General features: G+C 45.9%; 1 protein-coding gene across 15 annotated transcripts in view; it reads left to right on the top strand.

The window, feature by feature from the left end:
• RIN2 (Ras and Rab interactor 2) overlaps positions 1-20,854 on the top strand; it is a 216,871-nt gene that overhangs the window by 136,141 nt on the left and 59,876 nt on the right. For 13 of the 15 annotated variants that reach the window (XM_023626031.2, XM_023626030.2, XM_023626036.2 and 10 more), the window contains one exon: positions 19,105-19,205. In XM_023626031.2, coding sequence (XP_023481799.1) covers positions 19,105-19,205 — 101 coding nt within the window. Of the gene's footprint in view, positions 1-19,104; positions 19,206-19,440; positions 19,610-20,854 lie in introns of those variants that run through there. The other 2 variants (XM_023626040.2, XM_023626039.2) reach the window with 2 other exon arrangements.

Genomic DNA, 20,854 nt, shown 5'->3' with positions numbered 1-20,854 from the left:
ACTTAGGGCATGAGTGATGGGAAAAATACACACAGGGAGCACTATGCCTGCTCTCAAGTTTTGCTAGTAATCTCCTGAGGAACAGAAAACAAATAGGCCTGTCCCAGAGCAGCCCGCTTTATAATCTGCCCCTGGACCCCCCCTCACTTTCTCACCCCTGCCACTCACCCACAGTCTTTTCCTGCCTACCCCCAAGACCACATTAAATGCCTTTAGAGTTTCCCAAATACTGAAAAATTTTGACTCATCACCATTTATACGTAATTAAAAATAAAAATTTTTATTTTCCTAAGTGACACAAAAGTTAACTATTTGATGAAATTAAAACTTGTCTCCTTTCTGGAAATGTTTGACAGCCAGGTACTGGGTGAGGCCATCAGGGATGAGCATTCTGGTGCATGGTGTGCTCCTGTGTATTGGCAACCCAGCACTGCTCAGCAGCCCCCACCACTGGCGTGGGCTGATGTGGGTTAAGCTCTAATGTGCATGGATGTGCCAGGCACCTTCCTTACACTAGTTCCCTTCAGTCCTCCCACCAAGTTCTCATCGCCATTTTACAGATGAGGAAATGAGGCTCAGGGAGATTATAGTCTCCGCTTACAGGTCCCACAGCCAGCAGGAGCCTGAGGTGGGCTGCCTGGTGGCCACTGAGCATTGGCTCCCCCCGGGGCACTAATCAGGAGCCTTAGTGAAGGGACTCGGCTGAGTGTGCTCTGCATGCACAGGGGCTGCAGCATGGCCAGGCCTGGGAGCCCAGCAGCCTTGTGCCGCAAGAAGTGTGGCCCCCTCACCCACGCTTCCTCTGGCTTGTGCTCCAGGGGCACATCGATGCAGATTCTGAGGACAAGGAACAGAGTGGCAGAACTTTTCCAAAGGAGAGATTTCCCACAATAACAATGTACAAAGTGAGCTTTGGAGATGTGTTGGGAGAAATTAGGGAACTTGTTCCCTGGTTTTCATCCTTGAGTACATTGTTTGAACTTTTTCCCCCTCAGGGGAGAGGGATGGTGGTTTTTATGGATTTCATTGCAAATTTACAGAAGAGTTGCAAGAATAGCCAAAGAGATTCCTTGTGTTATATCCTTCCATGTATGTATGTACTATATGATTTCGTATATATGTACTATATAATTTCAAATTTCCTTAAAACTTGCAAGAATAGTATAAGGGACTCCTAGATAATCATTACCCTGGTTCCAGATTCACCAGTTGTTTACATTTTGCACCATTTGCCCGATCGCTCTCTCTTTCTACACACACACACAAACAATTGTATATGTAAATATCCCATAAATATATAAATGTCTCTCTATAGTTTCATATGTAATATCTTTTCTGAACCATTTGAGGATACAGTGGAGACATCACGCCCATTTAAATCCTTCAGTGTGTATTTCCTAGGAACAGGGACATTCTCGTACATAATTAGAGTAAAAGATCAAAACCAAGACCTTCAACGTTGATACAACACTCTCTAGCCCACAGCTGTCTTCAACATTTGGTAATTGCCCCAGTTAAGTCCTTACACTTTCTTTTTCCCTCATCCTGGATTCAACCCAGGCTCAGTCATGCATTTAGATGTCATGATTCTTTAGTCTCCAAATGGCACTGTTTTATTCATTTTATTTTATTCCGTGTTTAACTTTTTGCTGAAGTGTAACATACATACAGAATGTGCTCACATCAGTTTCCAGCTTGATGAGTTTCACAAAATCAGCATAGCTAGTCCTGGTTCTAAATGGTGCCTGTGTAAGCTGTCAAAAACATCAATCCCTTGGTTATCACAATAGACGATTCTTAGGACATGAGCCCAGCACATGGGGACCAGGCAACATGAGGTGACTGGTTTTGATCAAAGGAGCTGTGGGAAGCCCTTTTAATTCGGCTTTAACTTCCTTGCCCTGCAGATTCCTGTGGCCCCTTGCACCATTTCAGTCTCCCCTCAATGTGTTTTGATGATTAAATTAAGCTGAACGTTAAAAGCAGATTCTAAAACTCCAGCTTTAACTCCAGCAGTCTTGCTCAGCCACCCATCAACTGGACCCAGACAAAAGTCACGTGGCCCTAGACAAGTTTCTCATCTGAACCGAGATGCTGCCAGCCCAAAACAGAGCAGGAGCTGCCAGGCATTGCTCATAGACACAAAAGGAAGACGTGTGGGGTTCCACCCAGCTCTCTAGCTGTAGACCTGACCTCAGGTCCCCCACTCCAGGTCAGTGCTCATATTGTTAGGCCAGGTCTTCCCTCCTGGGGCATCTCAGCGTTGTCACCTGATTCCAGGTGGCTTGTCAGCATTAGAAAGGTTCCTGGCATCCTTTGCTGGGATGGTCATTCCTGATCATCTTGTGTGTGAACAGCAGGCCCTTCTTCTCCATCCTGAGTGTTCGATATCATCAGGAAACAGAGGAGGCTGCATCTTGTTCTCAGCATCAAGAGGCCCCATCTGAGCGGGCCGGCCCAGGGCTGGCCCTCAGCCCCTACGGACAGGGTCAGCGAAAGCGCTGCTGAGAGCTTCCTCCTCTTCACATTTCGGGCCCTTTTGGGCTTTGCTTCCGATGACCTTACCTTTTTAGGGGAGTCTGGGGCTGGGACATTGTAGATTATTTCCTCAAAAGATGGTCTCCCCAGCATTTATCTCTAAAAAACAAAACAAAACACAAAACTCTGATACCCTGTTTTCTGACTTTTACGGATTCTGGTTTTATTTTTTTAATTGTGGTAAAACAGAAATAACATGAAATTTACCAGTTTAAACACTGTGGCATTAAGTACCTTCACACTGTTGTGCAGCCGCCACCACCATCCATTTCCAGAACTTTTTCATCATCCGAAACAAAGTCTGTAGTCATTAAACCATAACTTCCCGTTCTCCTCTTCCCCTAGCCCCTGGCAACCACCATTCTACTTTCTGTTTCTGTGAGTTTGACTAATGCCAGGTGCCTCATATACATGGAATCATGCACTATTTGTCTTTTTGTGCCTGGATCATTCCATTTAGCATAATGTCCACAAGGTTCATCCATAGTGTAGCATCTCTCAGAATTTCCTTCCTCTTTAAGGCAGAATAATATTTTGCTCTGTGTAGATTTTAGGTTTTGTTTATCCAGTCATCTGTTGAGGGACATTTGGGTTGCTTCCCCCTTTTAGCTATTGTGAGTAATGCTGCTATGAACGTGGGTTGGATTCTGTTTTTAAAGACTGTGTTCTTAGTTCTCTTGCCCTGAATCAGACTAGGAAAACTTCTCTGATTCGGGGCACATTGCCCACAAGGCACGTGTCCTGTATATTGGTGGGTGTGTGCTGGGACTGAAGTTAAACCTGAGTGTCCCCCCCGACCCCCAATGTTTGCTGGCTGAGAGAGGCAAATGGCTTTAATAACTGCCATCTATTCAGTGATCAGAAGGGCTTTCCTGAGCTATTAAGTGAGTTAGATCAAGCAAATTAAAGTTGTCAGTGGTACTACCGTCTGTGACCACTCACCAGACACATGTTTCTTGTTATTTTTCTCTGTCTTGCTTTCCCAGTCACATTGTAAGCCTTTCTTGGCATAGGGCCGATGTCCATACCTCTTTTCACGTCCATTAATCCCAGTACCCTAAAAGTAGCTGGTCTCCAATAAATGTGAGTTGACAAGGACTTGCATTCCAAGTCTGCCATCTACCCACGCTATGCGTTGACATCTCTGGTCTCCTAATGCAGTATGTACTTTCCCGCCGTCAAAAGAACTTTTCTTTGGGAATTTGCACTGAACAGTTGCTGCTGTCATGTGTGCAGCTGGGCAGCTGAATTAAATTAGTGAGTTGAAGTATTAAGAAAACAACTGCAAGAGTTGATGCAGCCAGTATATATTTGGCACCTGCTACGCGACCAGCTGGACAAGATGCTGGATATACCTACATCTAAAGCATTGGTCTTGTTCTTAGGGTCTTGTCCTCTAGTCCTCAGACCTCATTATTGTTCTTAATGCTAAAAAGAGGGTTGCAAACCTCTTCATCAAAGTTATTTTGTCTGTGTGGAGGAGAGACGAGGCCAAGCTAGCAATGGAACACTGGGCCCAATTCTGGTCATATAACCTAAACCAAAGCAGTGTTGCAAGAATAGTCTGAGGCACCCCTGTATACCTACCCATTACCTGGGAACACTAGGAGGGAGAAAGTCTCTGAGGGTGGTGAAGGCACCTGGCTGCTTATGGTGGAGGAGATAGCCTGAGAAGTCTCGCTCTGAATTTACTGTGAAAAGAAAAACATTGTCAGGTTCCCCAGCAGCAGATTCAGAGAGAGAAAGGATGTGAATGCTGGTGGTCTCTTCTCTTTGGAAGGTGATCACAGGAAGCTCAGGTAGGGGAGTAGGGAAGTGAGACAGAGAAGGGAAGGTAGCCGCTGGGGCTCAGTCTTGCTGGGGACCTCTGGGAGGGGAGTGTCAGGGACTATCAGAGTTGTCCCTGCAAGGGGGTGAGAATGCTGGGTGTTTATGCATCAAGTCCCATCCTGCTCTGAGCTCAGCCAGCGGGAGCATCCGCGAACCTTGGGCAGAGACTGCCGGGTGTTTGCGGTAGGAAGCCATCACTGCGTAAGGGAGCAGTGACCTCCGACGGTTACGGTCAGGCCACTACCAATACCTGCTACACGTATCCTCTCTGAAATGTCGAGCCTTGGTGCCTCAGCCGAGTTCTGCATCAAAGCCTCGGTTCCTGATGAGGAACCAACTCTTTGCATTTTAGTAAGTTTCAGAACCTGGGTGATTCATCCCCTCAGCATTACTAATCATCTTCATAAGACTGAGAATGACCAGACTGTGCATTTTCTTAAAATCCAAATTCCCTTCTCAGAATCCCTCTGCCTTCTTCCTTCCCTAAACTAAACATATGTGCTCAGAGGACGTTGTCATACATACTCAATTTACAGAAAAAAAAATTCTTAATGGTCTGTTTCAAAATTTTCATTTTAATGTTGCAAGTTGTAGGTTCCTACCTCTTCTCCAAGTCCTTTCCCTTTGAATCTCCCCGTTCATTTCTGTTTGTTTGTTGTTTTTAATTAAAACTGAAATTCCAAATGCAGCAGTTACTATCCCCAGGGGCCGTGTCAGCATCCCCTAAGTCAGCATTTCTTTAAGGGTTTCTGCAGAACGTTGCTCCCTGGAACGGTCATCAACGGAGAGTCCTGAGGGCAGAAGGTCTGCGGAATCCTGCACACCCCAGTCTCTGCCTGGAGACCCACACGGCACGTCAGCATCTTCAAAGGTTCTGAGGGGTCCACAGTGACCTTGTTTAATCGAATGTTTAAGTCATTGGATGTTTCCAATGTTATTAGGGCAGTAACCCTTTTTTGAAGTCATGCTTTTCACATCCTATACTGCTAGTGTTGGGTGCAAAACATTTGAGGAAATACTACTTTAACTCATACCCCAGCTCTCTCAGTGCATTTGAAATTAGTAGGCGTTTGGAGTGGGTTGAGCAGAAGCAGTGGGACACAGAAAAACTATAGCTGGGAGTTTACTCTATTTTTATAACTAGAAGAAAAGAGAAAACTTCCTTATATGTAACTATTTCAGATTCCTTATTGAAATCATCCCCTGGCATGGAATTCAATAGCTCGGCCATGGGAATTGGCAGAACATCTTATTTCCTTTGTTTTATCAAGGCCTGCACCAACCAAGTGATATATTGCTGGCACTTCCATTTGGCAAATTTAAGCAGTTATTTACAGAGTATTGTATTGCCAAACCCAGGGGCTCTGAAGAAAACATATCTAACTGCTATGCTGTGAACTCCAGGTTCTATATGAATTCCACTTACTGAATTATTCTTTTACTTCTATTTTTCCCAAAATAAAAATAATTGGGGTTTTCTGGTGAGGAAGATTGGCTCTCAGCTAACATCTGTTGCCAATCTTCGTTTTTTTTTTTCTCACCAAAGCCCCAGTACGCAGTTGTATATTCTGGTTGTTGATCCTTCTAGTTATTCTATGAGGGATGCCACCTCAGCATGGCTTGACAAACGGTGCTAGGTCCATGCCCAGGGTCCAAACTGGCAAACCCCAGGCCGTGGAAGTGGAGCACAGGAACTTAACCACCATGCCACCAGGCCAGCCCCAGTTATTTTTTCTATGAAAAAAATATGCTTATTGCAGAAGAATAAAAAAATGTAAGAAAGAAAGAGAATATCACCTACATTGTACCACCTCTAATTGTCTCACCTGGAAATGAGCCCTGTGAGTGTCTTGATGCTGATGCATCCAGAATTTTGCTCTGTCTGCAATTCTATTACATTACATAAATCCATATATAAATGTATTATATAAATTGGCTCAGAGAATAGATACTGTTTTGCAACTTTTTCCCACTTAACATCACTATATTGATATATTGACATATATTGTACATATCAATAAACACATAACTGAGTCACCATTTTAGTGGCTGCATAGTATTCCAGTCCATTGTTATACCACACCTTAATGAGCCCACTGTCATTAGACATTTAGTCCTTTTTCCATTGTTGATTATTATAAATGAAGCTGCCAAGAACATTCTTTTATATATATATATATATATATATGATTATTTCTTTGGGTCAATTCCTAGAATTAGAAATGCTCGATTTAATAGTTGCATACTTAAATTATTGATATGTACTTCAGTTGACTTCCAGAAAGGGTGAGTCAGTATTTCTCCTCCAATGCTTGTAGAAAGTCCAGTGAAGACAGCTGTTCAGTAGGAAGCTGGAGGTGGTAAAAGGGAAGTGAATGTGACTACAACATTCACGCCACCACATTCCGGAAAGGCAAGGAAGGACAGCTGGCAATCACCAAGAGTTCAAGCCAAAAGAGGCGTTAGGAATTCATTGATCTATTTAACGTTTGAGGAACCTGAAGTCCAGAGAGGGTAAGCACCCCTCCTCCACACACACATATACAAGGCCAAGGACCCACAGTCGTCAAGTCTCTTAGAATGGACAGCCCTAATCTTCAGGGATAATTTTCAAAAGGTGAAAAACATAATTCTCATGCAAATACATAGTGAGTGTCAAAGATTGATGTAGCTCCTTAAGGAGAAGATCAACAGGATGTTAGAGCCGATCACAGATGGCAGAGACTAGTAAATAAATAGTGGACGAAGGAATCCAGGTTTGAACCAGCTTTAATATCTGCTGGTAGCTGGCTTTGTGTATCTAACTGCGCAAGGTTAGATACAAGCTTGATATTGTGGATATTCAACAATTTTTTGACCTTCTAACACTGCAATTTCATATAGTTCAACCTAATATAAAACTGGCTAAAGACATACAGGGCAATAAAACCAAAACTTATGGGGTTATCTTTTCTACCAAACAAGTATCATTTGCAATCTATCAATCTTCCAGAATGTCTGCATCTGACTTTACAGAATCTGGGCCTTAAAGAAAAAAAAGAGTCAAACAAAATGACATCCCAGGTGATCCTTAGATAGGCTTGTTAGTGCCCAACCATGACTTTGAAAGGGAACTTTTTTTGCTTCAAGCTTTGCATAGTTTTCTCAACTGTAGGAGCAACATTTTATGGCCGAACCGATCTGTGGGTGGACAAGGTTGATCTTAGTGGTGAACCTACCCATGCTGCATTGGCCAGCGTTTCCTCTGAAGTTTCCTCTGGGTTTCCTCTGAAGGCTTGAAGGCTGAAGGGCACCGCATTCAGGTTTTAGCTCTCATTTCATGCAGATGGGCTCCTGGCTTCCAGTTTCCCAGGGACCTGGGGCAGAGGTGCCTGCTCCCTGTGCAGGAACCTGCTTTTGCCAGGTTTCCAGCGGCTGTCGTGGTGGAACACCTCCCGAGAGGAGTCTGTCTTCCTGTCTCATCTGCAGAGAGCTCCAGGTGCAGCCCAGGAGGCTGGATGCCGGCTGGTCATCTCGGCAGCCCCGATTTTGTAAATTCCGGGCTGCTCGTCCCCACATAAGCATGTTTGTCACAAACAAGACAGCGAAACCAGCCCCTAACAATTGACCAGCACAACCTCAGGCCTCTTCAACTTAAGCTCCACGAAGACATAGATGAGCAGATTTCAATTCTAAGATGGACTGATTTTCGAAATTTATTGTCTCTGAAATCGTTTGTATACTATAGTCAATGATGTGCTACAATTGTAAGTGGCAGCTCGTCTTTTTCCCTCGATGTCATATAAAATATGTGTCTTAGAATTGATAGCATCTTAAATTTGATGGAGCATATTGTGTTTTTGTTTTCTTCCCTATTGTAGACCCAGAGCCTGATGCTTAATAAGTACTCTATAAACATTTCTTAAAAATATAAAGAAAAAATGCACGATCAAACTTAAACCACAAATGCTAAAACCAACCAGGGCTGTAGAAAACACCAGTGCCAACTCTTAGAAAGAACTTCATTCTTCATGGTGCTGCTCTCATTTGGCTTCTTACTTAACCTTAAAACTCAAAAGCCATAGCAGTGATATGGTGACATCTATGACTCTGAGGTCATTGAAGACTCTAACAGAATACTGGCCCCAGACAACTGACAAAGTAGATCAGGACCTCAGCAGAATGATTGTTTCAAGATATACCACGCAAGCTGCTTCCATATTTCTTATATTGAACTACAGACACTATATGTATCTTTAAAAATTGTTTTTATTTTTTGCCAAGGAGATGCTAAATTGAAACTTATATCAGAGTGTTGGCTCTGCAGGGTCATTTCAAATATAGTTTAAAAAAAAAAAGAAAAACAAGTCTGGGCTGGGCCTCCAGAAGTCACACTGACTCGGCAGCACCTGTGTCAGCATGATCCTCCCAGCCTCTCCCAGCCTGCCCATATTTGGTGTCAAGTGTCTGGCCAGGTAGGACCAAGCTGAGTCTCTTACATGTTGGTAGAAGTGTTTTACAGTTTAGTCACTGGGGGACTGTGTTTAAAGCCAACGGCTTCCACTCAGTAAGAACGTAACCGGGATCAGAGGAGAGCCGCTGCATTCTGGATGTGCAACCAACCATGTTGCTGTGTTTGGTGGTGAATAATTTAAAAATCTTGAGCAGTACCTTGTTAGTGGGCTCACAATGTCAGCTGCTTCCCCTTCATGTCCAGCTGAGGTTCCAATGGACTAGGTGGAGCTCTACCCGCTCCACGTCCTGATTTACCCCCGGTCTAGAAGGAAATGAACAGGGAAGTTACAAAGAAGAAGGCGGAAGAGGGAAGAGCGCGCGTTCATTCAAGGACTCATGTATGCCAGGGACTCTCCTGAGCTCAGAGGATACAGCGGTGAGCAAAAAGACAGCGTTGCTGCTCAGTGGGTTTTACACCCAGGTTGGGGCCATTTGGGAGAGCCTCTGGCTCCAGGAATAACCCACAGGCAGAACCATCAACCTCAAATGGTGAAAGAGGGGGCTGAGCGGAAGGTTAGGGGGCATCTTGGATCAGCTTCCTCAGAAATAGTCCCAGAGCTAAAGATTTTCATGAAAGTGGCTTATCAGGAAGTGCTCCCAAGAGAAATCCATAGTGGAGTGGGGCAGAGAAGGAGGTCAGACACGGCTCCATCTTACTGGGAGCTTGGGGACAGTGTAGCTCTCACCTCAGAGTGGTGTCAAGCACAGGTGGGGGAGCCGGAGTATTTATACCTCAGAGTCACTGGTGGAGAACTGACTCTCAGGGTCCTTCTAGGTCTCTGTGCGCCAGACAAAGCAGGTGCCGGCTGTCCGAAAGCCATCCTCTGACAAGGGACTCGGGGCTGGCTGTGAGGGGCCAGGTTCCCTTCTCCTGACTACTCGCAGGAGGCATTAGGGGTCCCCTCCAGTGGAAGCACTAGTCTCAAGGGAGGTCATCAAACGCAGCCTGATTTTTGCCGGATTGTCAGATTTGTGGAAGGGCCAAGAGGCTAAAAGCTCTAGATTCTTGGTCTCTCAGTGAGATTCCCCAGGAGGTACCAACAGCACACAAGGGGCATCAGGTCCTGAATTTCCTGGGGCTCCCCTAATTTCAAATACTTCTCTCTGTTGTAGGTACATCCATGCTTGTCAGGCCCCTAACAAGCCGTGTGGAACTGAAGTGGCTTTGGGGACATAGCATGTGGAGGTCTCCCTAATGGGCATTGCACAAGGACCCGTGTCCCCCAACAGATACAAATAGCCAACACATCCTGCTACCTTCATCCCACTCCACACGTAGAGCACCCTGTAAACCAGGCCTCTCATTTTTCTGTCATCTGTGGGTGGTGTAAGTTGCCGAGCCTTCTCCCCTCCAGCAAATACATCTGCTGCAGACTTTACCTGCATCACCTCAGTGAACTCTTAAACAGCCCTGAGAAGCCCGCCTCAGCATAGCCTCAGTTCACGGACAAGGACATTTAAGGGGTCAAATTATTTACTCAAGGACATGCTGCTTGAAGCAGCACAGCCAGAGGAATTCCAAGCCAGGCATTTAGCCAAAATTCTGCTTTTAAATATTAAATTATTCACTTGCGTTTGTTTCCTCTAAATACTGCTATTTACTACTTTGAACTAAAAACAGAAAGTTACTCAGGTTGAACCATTCATTCCCTGAACTCAGAGGATGGGTGGGGGTGGGCTGGTTATTACCTTTTACTCTATGGAAGTGTGTTGGAGGCGTGTGGTATTTTTTTGAAGATGGTGAATGTTGTTTTGGTAAACAGGAGGGTTCTGATTGTGATTAAGAGGACATTTTGAATCAGCAGGGCTGAGGTGGACATTTGCATAAATACTGTTGAGCTCATTTGCTTTCCTCTGGAATGAGAGATCAAGGACAGAGTTCTACCTCAAGCCTCATGGGCCACCCCCAGCCTTGGGGCACATTTGAAAAAGGCAGCCCTCTGGGCACACTCCTTGGCCTGCAGAAGGGACCTGGGGGCAGATACAGCATCCCAGAGTTTAGGGGCTTGGGGAACCTGGCTCTGACCATATTATAGTCATTCCTCACCTCCTCGTCCTGACTTCACGCCCCACTCAAAATTAAATTCCAGATGAATGAAAGGCCTACAAACAAATAAATACATTCTTTGTAAATAAGCAAAACTGTATATGTCTTAGCAAAAAATAGAGGAGACTATTACTTCAAGATAAGGAATGTCTTCCTAGACCAAGGTCAGTAATCAAGAGTCATAATGAACTTCTGATTCTATTAACATTAAAAGCCTAAGGAAATTTTAAATTTCTCTCATATAGAAAAGCAGTTTGAGAGAAAATCTTTTAAATATTTGAGACAATGGATTCATGTCCATAACTTATGCAGCTTAAGAAAAATCAAGAAACCCTAAAATGAGCCACAGATAGCTGAACAGGCAATCCTTCAGAGAAAGAAATACAAGTAGACAACAAAAATATAATCTGAGCAAAGCTCAGGAAGACAGTAAGAAGCCACTGTACTCATCAGATTGGCCAAAGCTTAAAAGTTTGGAAATAGCAAACGCTGGCCAGTGAGATGGATGCTTTCTAAGACGGTGGAGGCAGAGGAGATGGACTCAGTCCCCTGGAGGGCAACGTGGCACCAGCTCATAACCTCCCCACGCACGGAGGCCTGCGTTTTCCCTCGGCTTTCACACGGTACGCAAGGCTGTGCATCGCAGTACTGCTTGTGACCTCAAAACATTGGAAACAACCTAAGCGTCTATCAAAATCGAATGGATATGTGGTACATCGCCATGTGGTATATCCTTATGGTGGAAACCATTCCCACGTAAAATGAATGAACTAGGGCTTCATGTGTCAGTGTGGGTAAATCCCACAACATTTCACTGGGTGAAGTAAGCAAGCTACAGGACAGTCCGCCAGTATGATTCCATCAGGTGGAAAAAGCGATGACATTCAAGAATGGTACATGCAAAACTGATGATAGTGGTTACCTCTGAGTAGGTGGGATTCTGAGTGATGGGCAAAAAGAGATTAGCTTTAACTACAATAATATATGTTTTTCACTGGGAATGTATTCATGTATTATGTTTCTAATTGTAATTAAATTTCAAAAATATAAATGCAACCACACTTGGGAGATGTAACACACACAGTTTAAAAACAAAACAAAAGGGCAAGGCTCTGAGCTGCTTCAGCATCCTTCCCAAACACTCCTCTACAAATGAAGGGAAGAAGTCTTCATTACTTTTTTGTTTCCATGGTGACAATTCCTGGGAGCAAAATCATTTGAAAGTTTATAAGCAGCCCATTATTTTCTAGACTACTTTAGAAAAACTCCAACATGAATGTGCCCATCAGACCATAATGCTTCTCCAGCTCAGCGGAAACAGACAGGAGGAGGAATTGTTTGGGTCATGTGGTTTTTCATGACCTGGAGATAGGTCTAATCCCACAGAGTGGATGGGATTGTAAAGGACCATCACACCCCAGGGCCAAGTTGCTGTACTTGGAGAATAGAAATTCCACAGCTGGGAGCCAAGCACTTAACATTTCCCACACCCTAGGTTTCAAGTCTTCATCGTATCAGCAACTCATCCCTTTTCAAACCGCTGATAACATTCCTGAGTTAGACTTGGAATTCGAGGAGCACTGTATCAGAACTTGCTCTATATGCACTTTCTTGTTTTATTTTTACTTGACCTTCAAGAGAATTTTTCTCCCTTTATCTAACCTTAAAAAGAGAAAACAAGATTTGGAGTCACTCTTGTTTTCCTCACTCCAGCCTCCTGTGCAAGCAGGGATTGCATAAATGACTTCTGTCCTCAGCTGGGGAAAATTGGTGTCCAAGATTGGGGACCTCTGGGCAGACAGGCAGAAGAAAGATTGGACTCTACAAACACTGGTCTTTGTAGATCCAGGTCTGCTGCTGGTGATGACATGGTCTCCTTGCAGGCTGGAAGGTGTATGAATCTGTTTTAAGTGTCTTTTAGCTTTATTGGCTCTCCGCTTCACAGCAACAATCACCGTTAATAGAAAGAGAGAATTTAAATAGGAAGAGAATTCGGGGACACGCAAGTGCCTGTTGCCAAGTGTTTTAATCCCATTGTCCTTTTTAATCTTCCAACACCCTTCTCCCCATAGCATCGTCTTAGCTGCAGGGGTCCAAGGAAGAGTGTGCAATGATGGATTCAGGACTCAGCCAACAGGGGACTGAGACAGGATTTGACGGCAGGTCTTCCAAGCCCAAAGCTGATGTGCTCACCTCTACTCCGTGCTGCCAAACTATCAGCTAGTCCTGCGAGCTGGCCTGCCTCTGATCCGTACAAGGCTGCTGCTCGAAGTGAGGTCCCTCAGATGAGGCTCCGGCCTCCAGGGAAATTACCCAGAATGATTACATAATGGTACAGATCTTTGCAGACTCCTGCCCCAGACTGGAGTGCGGCAGGCCCAGCCGTGTCCAGGTCTAGCCTGGGGTATGACCTCAAATGGCGGGAAAGAACCTGGGGCTTCCAAATTCTCTAGTCCTTGGCTGGGTGCCAGTTGGCATGGAAATCACCCAGGTGAACACTTTGTTATGCATGAATACTGCCAGGTTAGGGACCCTAGGGCTTTGGGTTTCTTTCTTTTCTTTTCTTCTTCTTTTTTTTTTGGTGAGGATGATTGGCCCTGAGCTAACAGCTGTTGCCAATCTTCCTCCTTTTTTTGCTTGAGGAAGATTGGCCTGAGCTAACATCTGTGCCAATCTTCCTCTATTTTACCTGGGATGCCACCACAGTGCAGCTTGACGAGCAGTGCTAAGTCTGAGTCTGAGATCCAAACCTGCGAACCCTGGGCCTCTGAAGCAGAGTGTGTGAACTTAACTGCTACACCACCAGGCCAGCCCCAAGGCACTGGGTTTCAGAGTACAATGAAGGAGACCCAGGGACCCAACCCCTGGCCTGCCTTCCTCTCCCCTGTTGTGGTGGTCCCCAGGCACCCCTGCTCTGGCCTCTTCCCACTATGGCGGCCACAGCAGTTCCTGTCCTGCCAGCAGACCGCTCTCTCCCTGCTTTGGAAGGCAAGCATACCTCCCCTCTGTTTCCCTTGGGGGGTAAACACAGGCAACGCCCAGGCTTTACCGGGACTGGCTCTGCTCTGCCCTGTACATGCTGATGACTGTCTCTCGGCTCGAGGCCTTAGTCACTGGAGTTTTCTGGTGAGAACACAGATGCTGTGTTTTTGGTATAAGAACCACTGTCTCACCAACTTAGTGCTCTGGAACCTGGCATCCCATCTCCCTGTGATCGCACTGAGTAGCAGCTGCTTGGCTCTGTCACCACCTTCCCGGGGGTCCACACACATGCTGGGCAGCCAAGGTATGAACAGGAATGCTTGCTTGCCAGCTTGGCAGATGCTTAAGCAGCCCCTTCCCGTCCTTGTAGGAATTCTGAAGAGGGACAGGGATGTGCTGGAGTGTTGGGTTGTGTAAGCGGATTTGGAGAAACTTCAGTTAGCAGCACCAATTTTGATGAAGGACTTAGGTTGAAACTGCTGTTGGCTTTAACATGGGAAAGCTTAGGTTAAAACTGGTCCCCTTGGGGGGCTGGCCCCGTGGCTGAGTGGTTAAGTTCGCACGCTCCGCTGCAGGCGGCCCAGTGTTTCGTTGGTTCGAATCCTGGGCGTGGACATGGCACTGCTCATCAGACCACGCTGAGGCAGCGTCCCGCATGCCACAACTAGAAGGACCCACAACGAAGAATATACAACTGTGTACTGAGGGGCTTCGGGGAGAAAAAGGAAAAAAATAAAATCTTTAAAAAAAAAAAAAAAAGCTGGTCCCCTTGGGAGGTGGTAAGTTATCTCTGTTTGCCCTCAAAGAATGAAATTTGGAAGAACGTAGAAGCATAAGGGATGAGACCAAACATCTACAAGAATTAAAAACAAACAAACACAAATGTGTCTGAGGACAATGTGGGAAACCCCTCACATCCAGTCAGTGACATCTGGGAAGACCTCAGAGCGGAGCAGACGTTTGGGGATGACTCTTGCTGGCGGAGGGGCCTGGTGGGTATATAAACAGACCATTCGGAGAGGCTCTGGAACACTGACCTTTGGTCCACTTGTCGGGTAAATCCCTCTCTGCTGTCAGTTGGATGAGTTTGGGAAGGATGGAGTGTGGGGAGAGAAAGAAGGGGCTGAAAAATCCCTCCTCCAGCAGCGAAGGGTGCCATAGCTGTCCAGCCAGGTGCAGCCTCTGTCCTCATCCACCTTTGTGTCCTGGGGTCACTGCACCTCCCTTCTGCATTACGGATGAGTGGGTTTATCGGTAGTTTGCCGTCTGAATGCTGCTGAGTAGGACCCACACTTTGTAGTTTCTTAGTGTTTGGCTGGGAACAGAAAAGGAGGCTAGGGTGGAACATGGAGGTCTGGAAATGCACCCAAAGGTGTCAGCACAAGCAGGGTCTGGAGGAAGCAGCTGGCCGGAGAGCATCAGCTGCCTCTCCTAGAGAAGGTCATTTGGGATTTTTATCTTCAGATGAATATGGTGGCCATGAGGTGACTGCGGTTGGAGAGGGTGGATGTGTCTAGTGACCCATTTTCCTGCTGAGGATGGGAATCTTTTCTCCTAGGTTTGCCTGAGGCTGTCTCTGTTCCTCCGTCAGACAGGGCTCTCTGCTCCCTTGTGGGCTGTATGTGGCTCTTCCATCCGGGACCATAGCCATGGCCCAGATGGGAGGGGACACCAGCCCAGAGTGGCAGGGCTTCTCACAGACACTCAGCCTCCCCCGGCTCACCCCACTTGCTCCCACCTTCTCAGTCCCTCCATCTCCTTCTGTTCTCATACACATCCACCCTTTTTCTTATTTTCCTAACAATTTTGATATTATGAAGTATTTTAAACAGACAGAAAATCACACGTGACACTAAAACACGCATCACTATCTCTGTCAAATCTTATCATTTTGCTATTTCATTTCAAGAAATAAAATCTTGGGCCGGCCGGTGGTGCAGTGGTTAAGTTCGCACGTTCCGCTTCTCGGAGGCCTGGGGTTCCCCAGTTCAGATCCCGGGTGCGGACATGGCACCGCCTGGTAAGCCATGCTGTGACAGGCATGCCACATATAAAATAGAGGAAGATGGGCATGGATGTGAGCTCAGGGCCAGTTTTCCTCAGCAAAAAGAGGAGGATTGGCAGTAGTTAGCTCAGGGCTAATCTTCCTCACAAAAAAAAAAAGAAAGAAAATCTCACAGGTGGTTGAGTCTCTTGACCTGTGAACACCTCTGTCCATTTCTCCTCTAGAGGTAGCCACTGTCCTTGATTAGGACTGTAACCATCCTATTGCATATTGGAGTGGTCTTCATATCTGTGTGTGTATCTACCAGCACTAAATAGTACAATTGTGCATGGTTTTAAACTTCATATGCTGAATGTAACCCTTTTCAACTTTTCTTCCTTTTTTTTTCCTTTTATGAAAGCTTTTTGACCTTTTGTGTTTGTATGTGTATTGATGCATATAACTCTGACTCGTTAATTTTAACTGCTGTGTAATATTCCATTCTTAGCCATTCTCCAATTGATAGACATTTAGGTGCTTATAATTTGGTTTTCTTCCAAATAGCGGTGCAGCAAATATTCTTTTAAAGGTCTCCTTACACCCATGTGCAAGAGTTTCTCTAGAGTGCATATCTAGGACGTCTGTGTATCTTCAACTCTACAAGATATTGTGAATTGCTCTCCGCAGTGGTCTATGAACAATACTCCTCCAGCATCATGTGGGGATTCCTGTTTTCCCACATCCTGGAATATTTGGCATTGTAGGAGTTTTTAATTTTTGCCGCTAGGACGTATGTAAAAGGAGATCTCCTGATCATTTTCTCTTCCAAGGCCCCAGTGCTTCTAGAAGCTCTACCTACTACCCGCACCCTAGTCACACACAAAGGGGAAGGATCAAGCATGCAGGACCTGGCTGGCCTCCCATCTGACCTCTGAGTATTGAGAGGTGCAGAGCTGTTTGTAGGCTAATAGCTATTTGCTATTTGCTTCTCTATCTACACTCGTCCCTTAGATAATCTCTGCCTGTCACAGGATTTGGGAATACTAACACATATGCCAGTGACCTCCAAATGTATAAATATCTCCATCTTCAATGTCAAAAGCCACTTCAATTTAATTGATGGCCAATAAGCGACTCAAATAAAACTTAACCTACCCAATGTCCAACTCAGTTTCGCCCTCAAGCCTAATCCTTTCCCATATCAATCAAGGGCACTGCCATCTGTCTGATTGCTCAAGCCCAGAACTTAGGGGGTGTCCCTTATTCCTCTCTTCCCACCACCCCCACATTCCATCCATCAACTTCTATCAATTTCTATGTCAAACTGGTTCTGGATTTCATCCCTTATTTATTTCTTTTCTTTTTTATTTTTTTGAGGAAAATTATCCCTGAGCTAACATCTATGCCCATAGTCCTCTATTTTTTCAATATATGTGGGATGCCTGCCATAGCATGGCTTGATTAGTGGTGCACAGGTTCGCGACCAGGATCTGAACCCGGGAACTGTGGGCCACCAAAGCAGAGCACACGAACTTAACCACTACGCCACGGGGAGGGCCCCTCCCCACTTTTTTCTAATTCCACTGCTACCACCTTGGTCCAAGCCGCCATCATCTCTTACCTGGACCCCTGCAGTTGCCTCCTAAGTGGTCTTGCTGCTCCTCCTCTTGCCCTTACAAACCATCTCTAATGAGGAGACAAAGTGATCTTTTTAGAAGATAAAACAAGTAAAATGTCGTTCCCCTACTTAAAGCCCTCTGATGGTTCTTAGTTTAGAAACCTCAAACCCAAGGATACTGCCATCTAGAATGCCGATGAGCTCCGGTCCCTGACTGCTTCTCCTTCCATATGACTCCGCAGCCTCTGGGACTTTCTCCGTGTAGATGGCTCTTCCCTTGATTGTTTCATGACTCCCTTGTCATTCAGGGGCTCCATCACTTCCGCAAAGACCTGTCCTGGCCATCCCACCATGGTGAGAGTAGTCCCTACAGAATCACTCACTTCTCTTTTCATTCTAGAACTTCTCAGTGCTCTGTGCTGGGGTCTGTGCCCCACCAGAATACCGTCTCTGTGAAGATTGTCAGCCTTACTCTATATTTGTGGTGCCTGGCATGAAGTGGGTGCCAAAAAGGTTTGTAGAATTAATGAATGAATAGATGGGGTGAACATTTTAGAACAACCTATATGCTCAGATGAAGTTTCTCCCAGAGTCTGACTGGGATAAACGCTGCTTGACATGCTAGAAACATTTGTCTTTAGCTACGAGTGATTCTCAAAGTTTTTAGTCCCAGGATTCCTTTACACTATTAAAAATTATGGAGGACCCTAAAGAGCGTGTGTTCATGTGGATTCTATCTACAGACATTGGCTGTATCAGAAAATGAATGAAAAAATTTTTTTAATGTTTATTAAAACAATAATCTAATACATATTGACATGACATTTATATGAGAAATAACTACTTCTAAAAAAAATTAGCGAGCAATGCCACACTTTGAGAACAGCTGCTCTGTGTACAGTGCCTGGTTAGCACCAGGAAAGATTCTGTTGAATGAGTGGATAGGTGGGCTCAAGCATTTAGACCAGCCTTCAGGGTCAGATGGAGCCTCTTCCCAGGTGTGAGTGGGGGATATGAGACCACACCAGCCTTCTGCAAGAAGACAGCACGTTTCCCCCTCCATTCCCGGTGGCTGCCCCGCCCGCCCAAGCACCCACTCCCGGCCCCACGCCGCCGGCTCTCTTCCCCTTTCCCTAAGTCTTTTCTCATCAAAAAAAAAAAAAAACACAGAAAATAAGTTGAGAAATAAGTACAATGCCATTGAAAATTGATTTGCAAGCTGTATATGTCTTTAAAATATGCTTATTTCTGTAACCACGATTGTATAAATGTTAATCCAGGGAATTCCTCTTGAGTTTTCCCTTGATGATATGAATGTTGAGGCCTGGTTTCACCAGGATTTGTTTATTTCTCTTTGTATTCATGTTGAGTAACCAAACTGGGTGTCATATTCTTTTTCTTAGGGCGATACCGAAACCTAAGTTCTTCCTCTTTCTATGAAGAAGCTGCTCCCTCTCTTATTTTTTCGTCTGGGGAGAGGAAATTCACAGAGCCAGGACTTAAAAAAAAAAAAAGGTGGTCCTCTCTGTGCTGTGGAAGGGACTGGAGTGTCCCGGCTCTGGGCACGCCTCTTCCACTTGCTGACGTCACACTATTTTTGTCTTTGAACAGCTCATTGACACGATCGCCTCGGAGATCGGAGAACTGAAACAGGAGATGGTGTGGACAGATGTCAGCCTGGAAAATGGCTTGGGACCCACCGAAGCCCACAGGTGACAGAGGCGATTAGGCGTCGCGTGCGAGATGGGGGCTGCGTGAACCCTGTTAGCTGCGAGGACTGCCATTCTGGTCACTCCTCAAGTTTGGGAACTGGGAGAGTGGTGGCCGCTCCAGATGAAGCTGTCTGTAGGAGGTGGGAGGGGCCCAGGAACCAGTTGTCTGCTTGTTTATTTTAATCACTTTGAAGGCACTTGAACTTTCCACCCTCTCAACTCCTCCTGGCACCAGAACCCGGAAACCTAAAGTTCTCTCTGCCATATCCACCTACTCACAACGATGGAAACAGTAACGCAGCAGGATCCTCCGTGTGCAAAATAGGATTCAGTGTAGCCCACGTGAGTCTCCAGAAGGTTTAAAGGGGAGCACTAAAGAGGATGGACTCATTTTGCGTTCTCAGGTCAGAAAAAAACCCCAGCACTTACTGTACCCATTAGGCTGAAAGTGATTGAGTGTATTAGAAATTGGATGTGGTTGAAATGATTAAGAAAGGGGAGGCCATGTGTTACACTGGTGAAGTCTGGCCCGTTGTGCCCATACTGCAGGGGATCTGAGTAGGGCTGTGTCTGAAGAATGGTGGTGCAGAGGTCGGGGTGGGTGGCAGGTTGGAGGAGACGGCCACGACCTGCTCCAGCGCTTGAATGCTGTAATGCATTGCTAGCAAAGACAGCAGAATATGCTCACTACAAAATGACTTGGACACTTGGAGCCTTGGAGGCCAGATTCACGATCAGCTTCCCCTTTCCCCAGGAAACGGGGTTAAGGTTGCCTGATGCCATGAGAGGGTGAGCTTGGTGGAGTGGGTTTTGCCTGCAAGTCGTGAGACGAGACGGGCAGGAGGAGTGGGCGGGCGGCGGCCCTGGCTGTGCAGGCAGGTTTCAAACCAGCCCAACCAGTCCCGCCACAGACGGGAGAGTGTGCAAACCCGGGAGGCATTTTGCAGTGGAAGGAGGTGCTTTAACTCCTGTGTCTGTCCTGGAGGAATTGTATTTCCCCTTAGCTGTGGGAACTCTGCGCGCGTTGCAACTCCTTTCCTTCTCCACAAAGTGATGGGAGTAGACCAGATGGTCTCCTGGCTGCTCACAACAGCACCCAGGCCTTCTCTGATTCCTCTAGACCTCAATGTGATGGCTTCGATTGGTGAATGTTTTCCCATGGACTCGGCAAGTGCACACAATGATTTTTCATTAGAGACTTTCTGCCTCACATTCAAATTCTGAGGAAATTTAGCCAGGGGATTTCTCTTTACCCTTTTCATTATTGATCTAAAATTAAATTGAGAGTCTAAGTTGATGACCAGGTCCCTGAACCTCCTGACTCCCCTCTGAGGTAAATCTCCTGTATGACCCCATTCAGCTGACGTGGGACCTGGATGACGTGGGAAAAAGCCGGACTAATGAGGCTGTGGCTTCTGTGCTGGGGTCTCTCACTGATTTTTTTGGAAGCATGGAGTGCTGACTTTGCCTTTAATTCCTCCACTTTTGCCCAGTGGCTTCAGGAGGGCCAGATAACGGAGAGGTAGGGTAAAGGGGACTTTGTGTTGTTTCCACAATGAAGGCAGAGCAGCGCAGATGGGGAGTGAGAGCAGGAGCGGGGAGGGTAGCAGAGCCGCCTCAAGTGAAACCGCTGTGGTGAGAAGAAGCAG

This window comes from Equus caballus, chromosome 22, assembly GCF_041296265.1.
Source record: "Equus caballus isolate H_3958 breed thoroughbred chromosome 22, TB-T2T, whole genome shotgun sequence".
Lineage (NCBI taxonomy): Eukaryota > Metazoa > Chordata > Mammalia > Perissodactyla > Equidae > Equus > Equus caballus.
The sequence above is the reverse complement of the archived record's forward strand: the minus strand, read 5'-3'. Positions and strand labels throughout refer to the sequence as shown.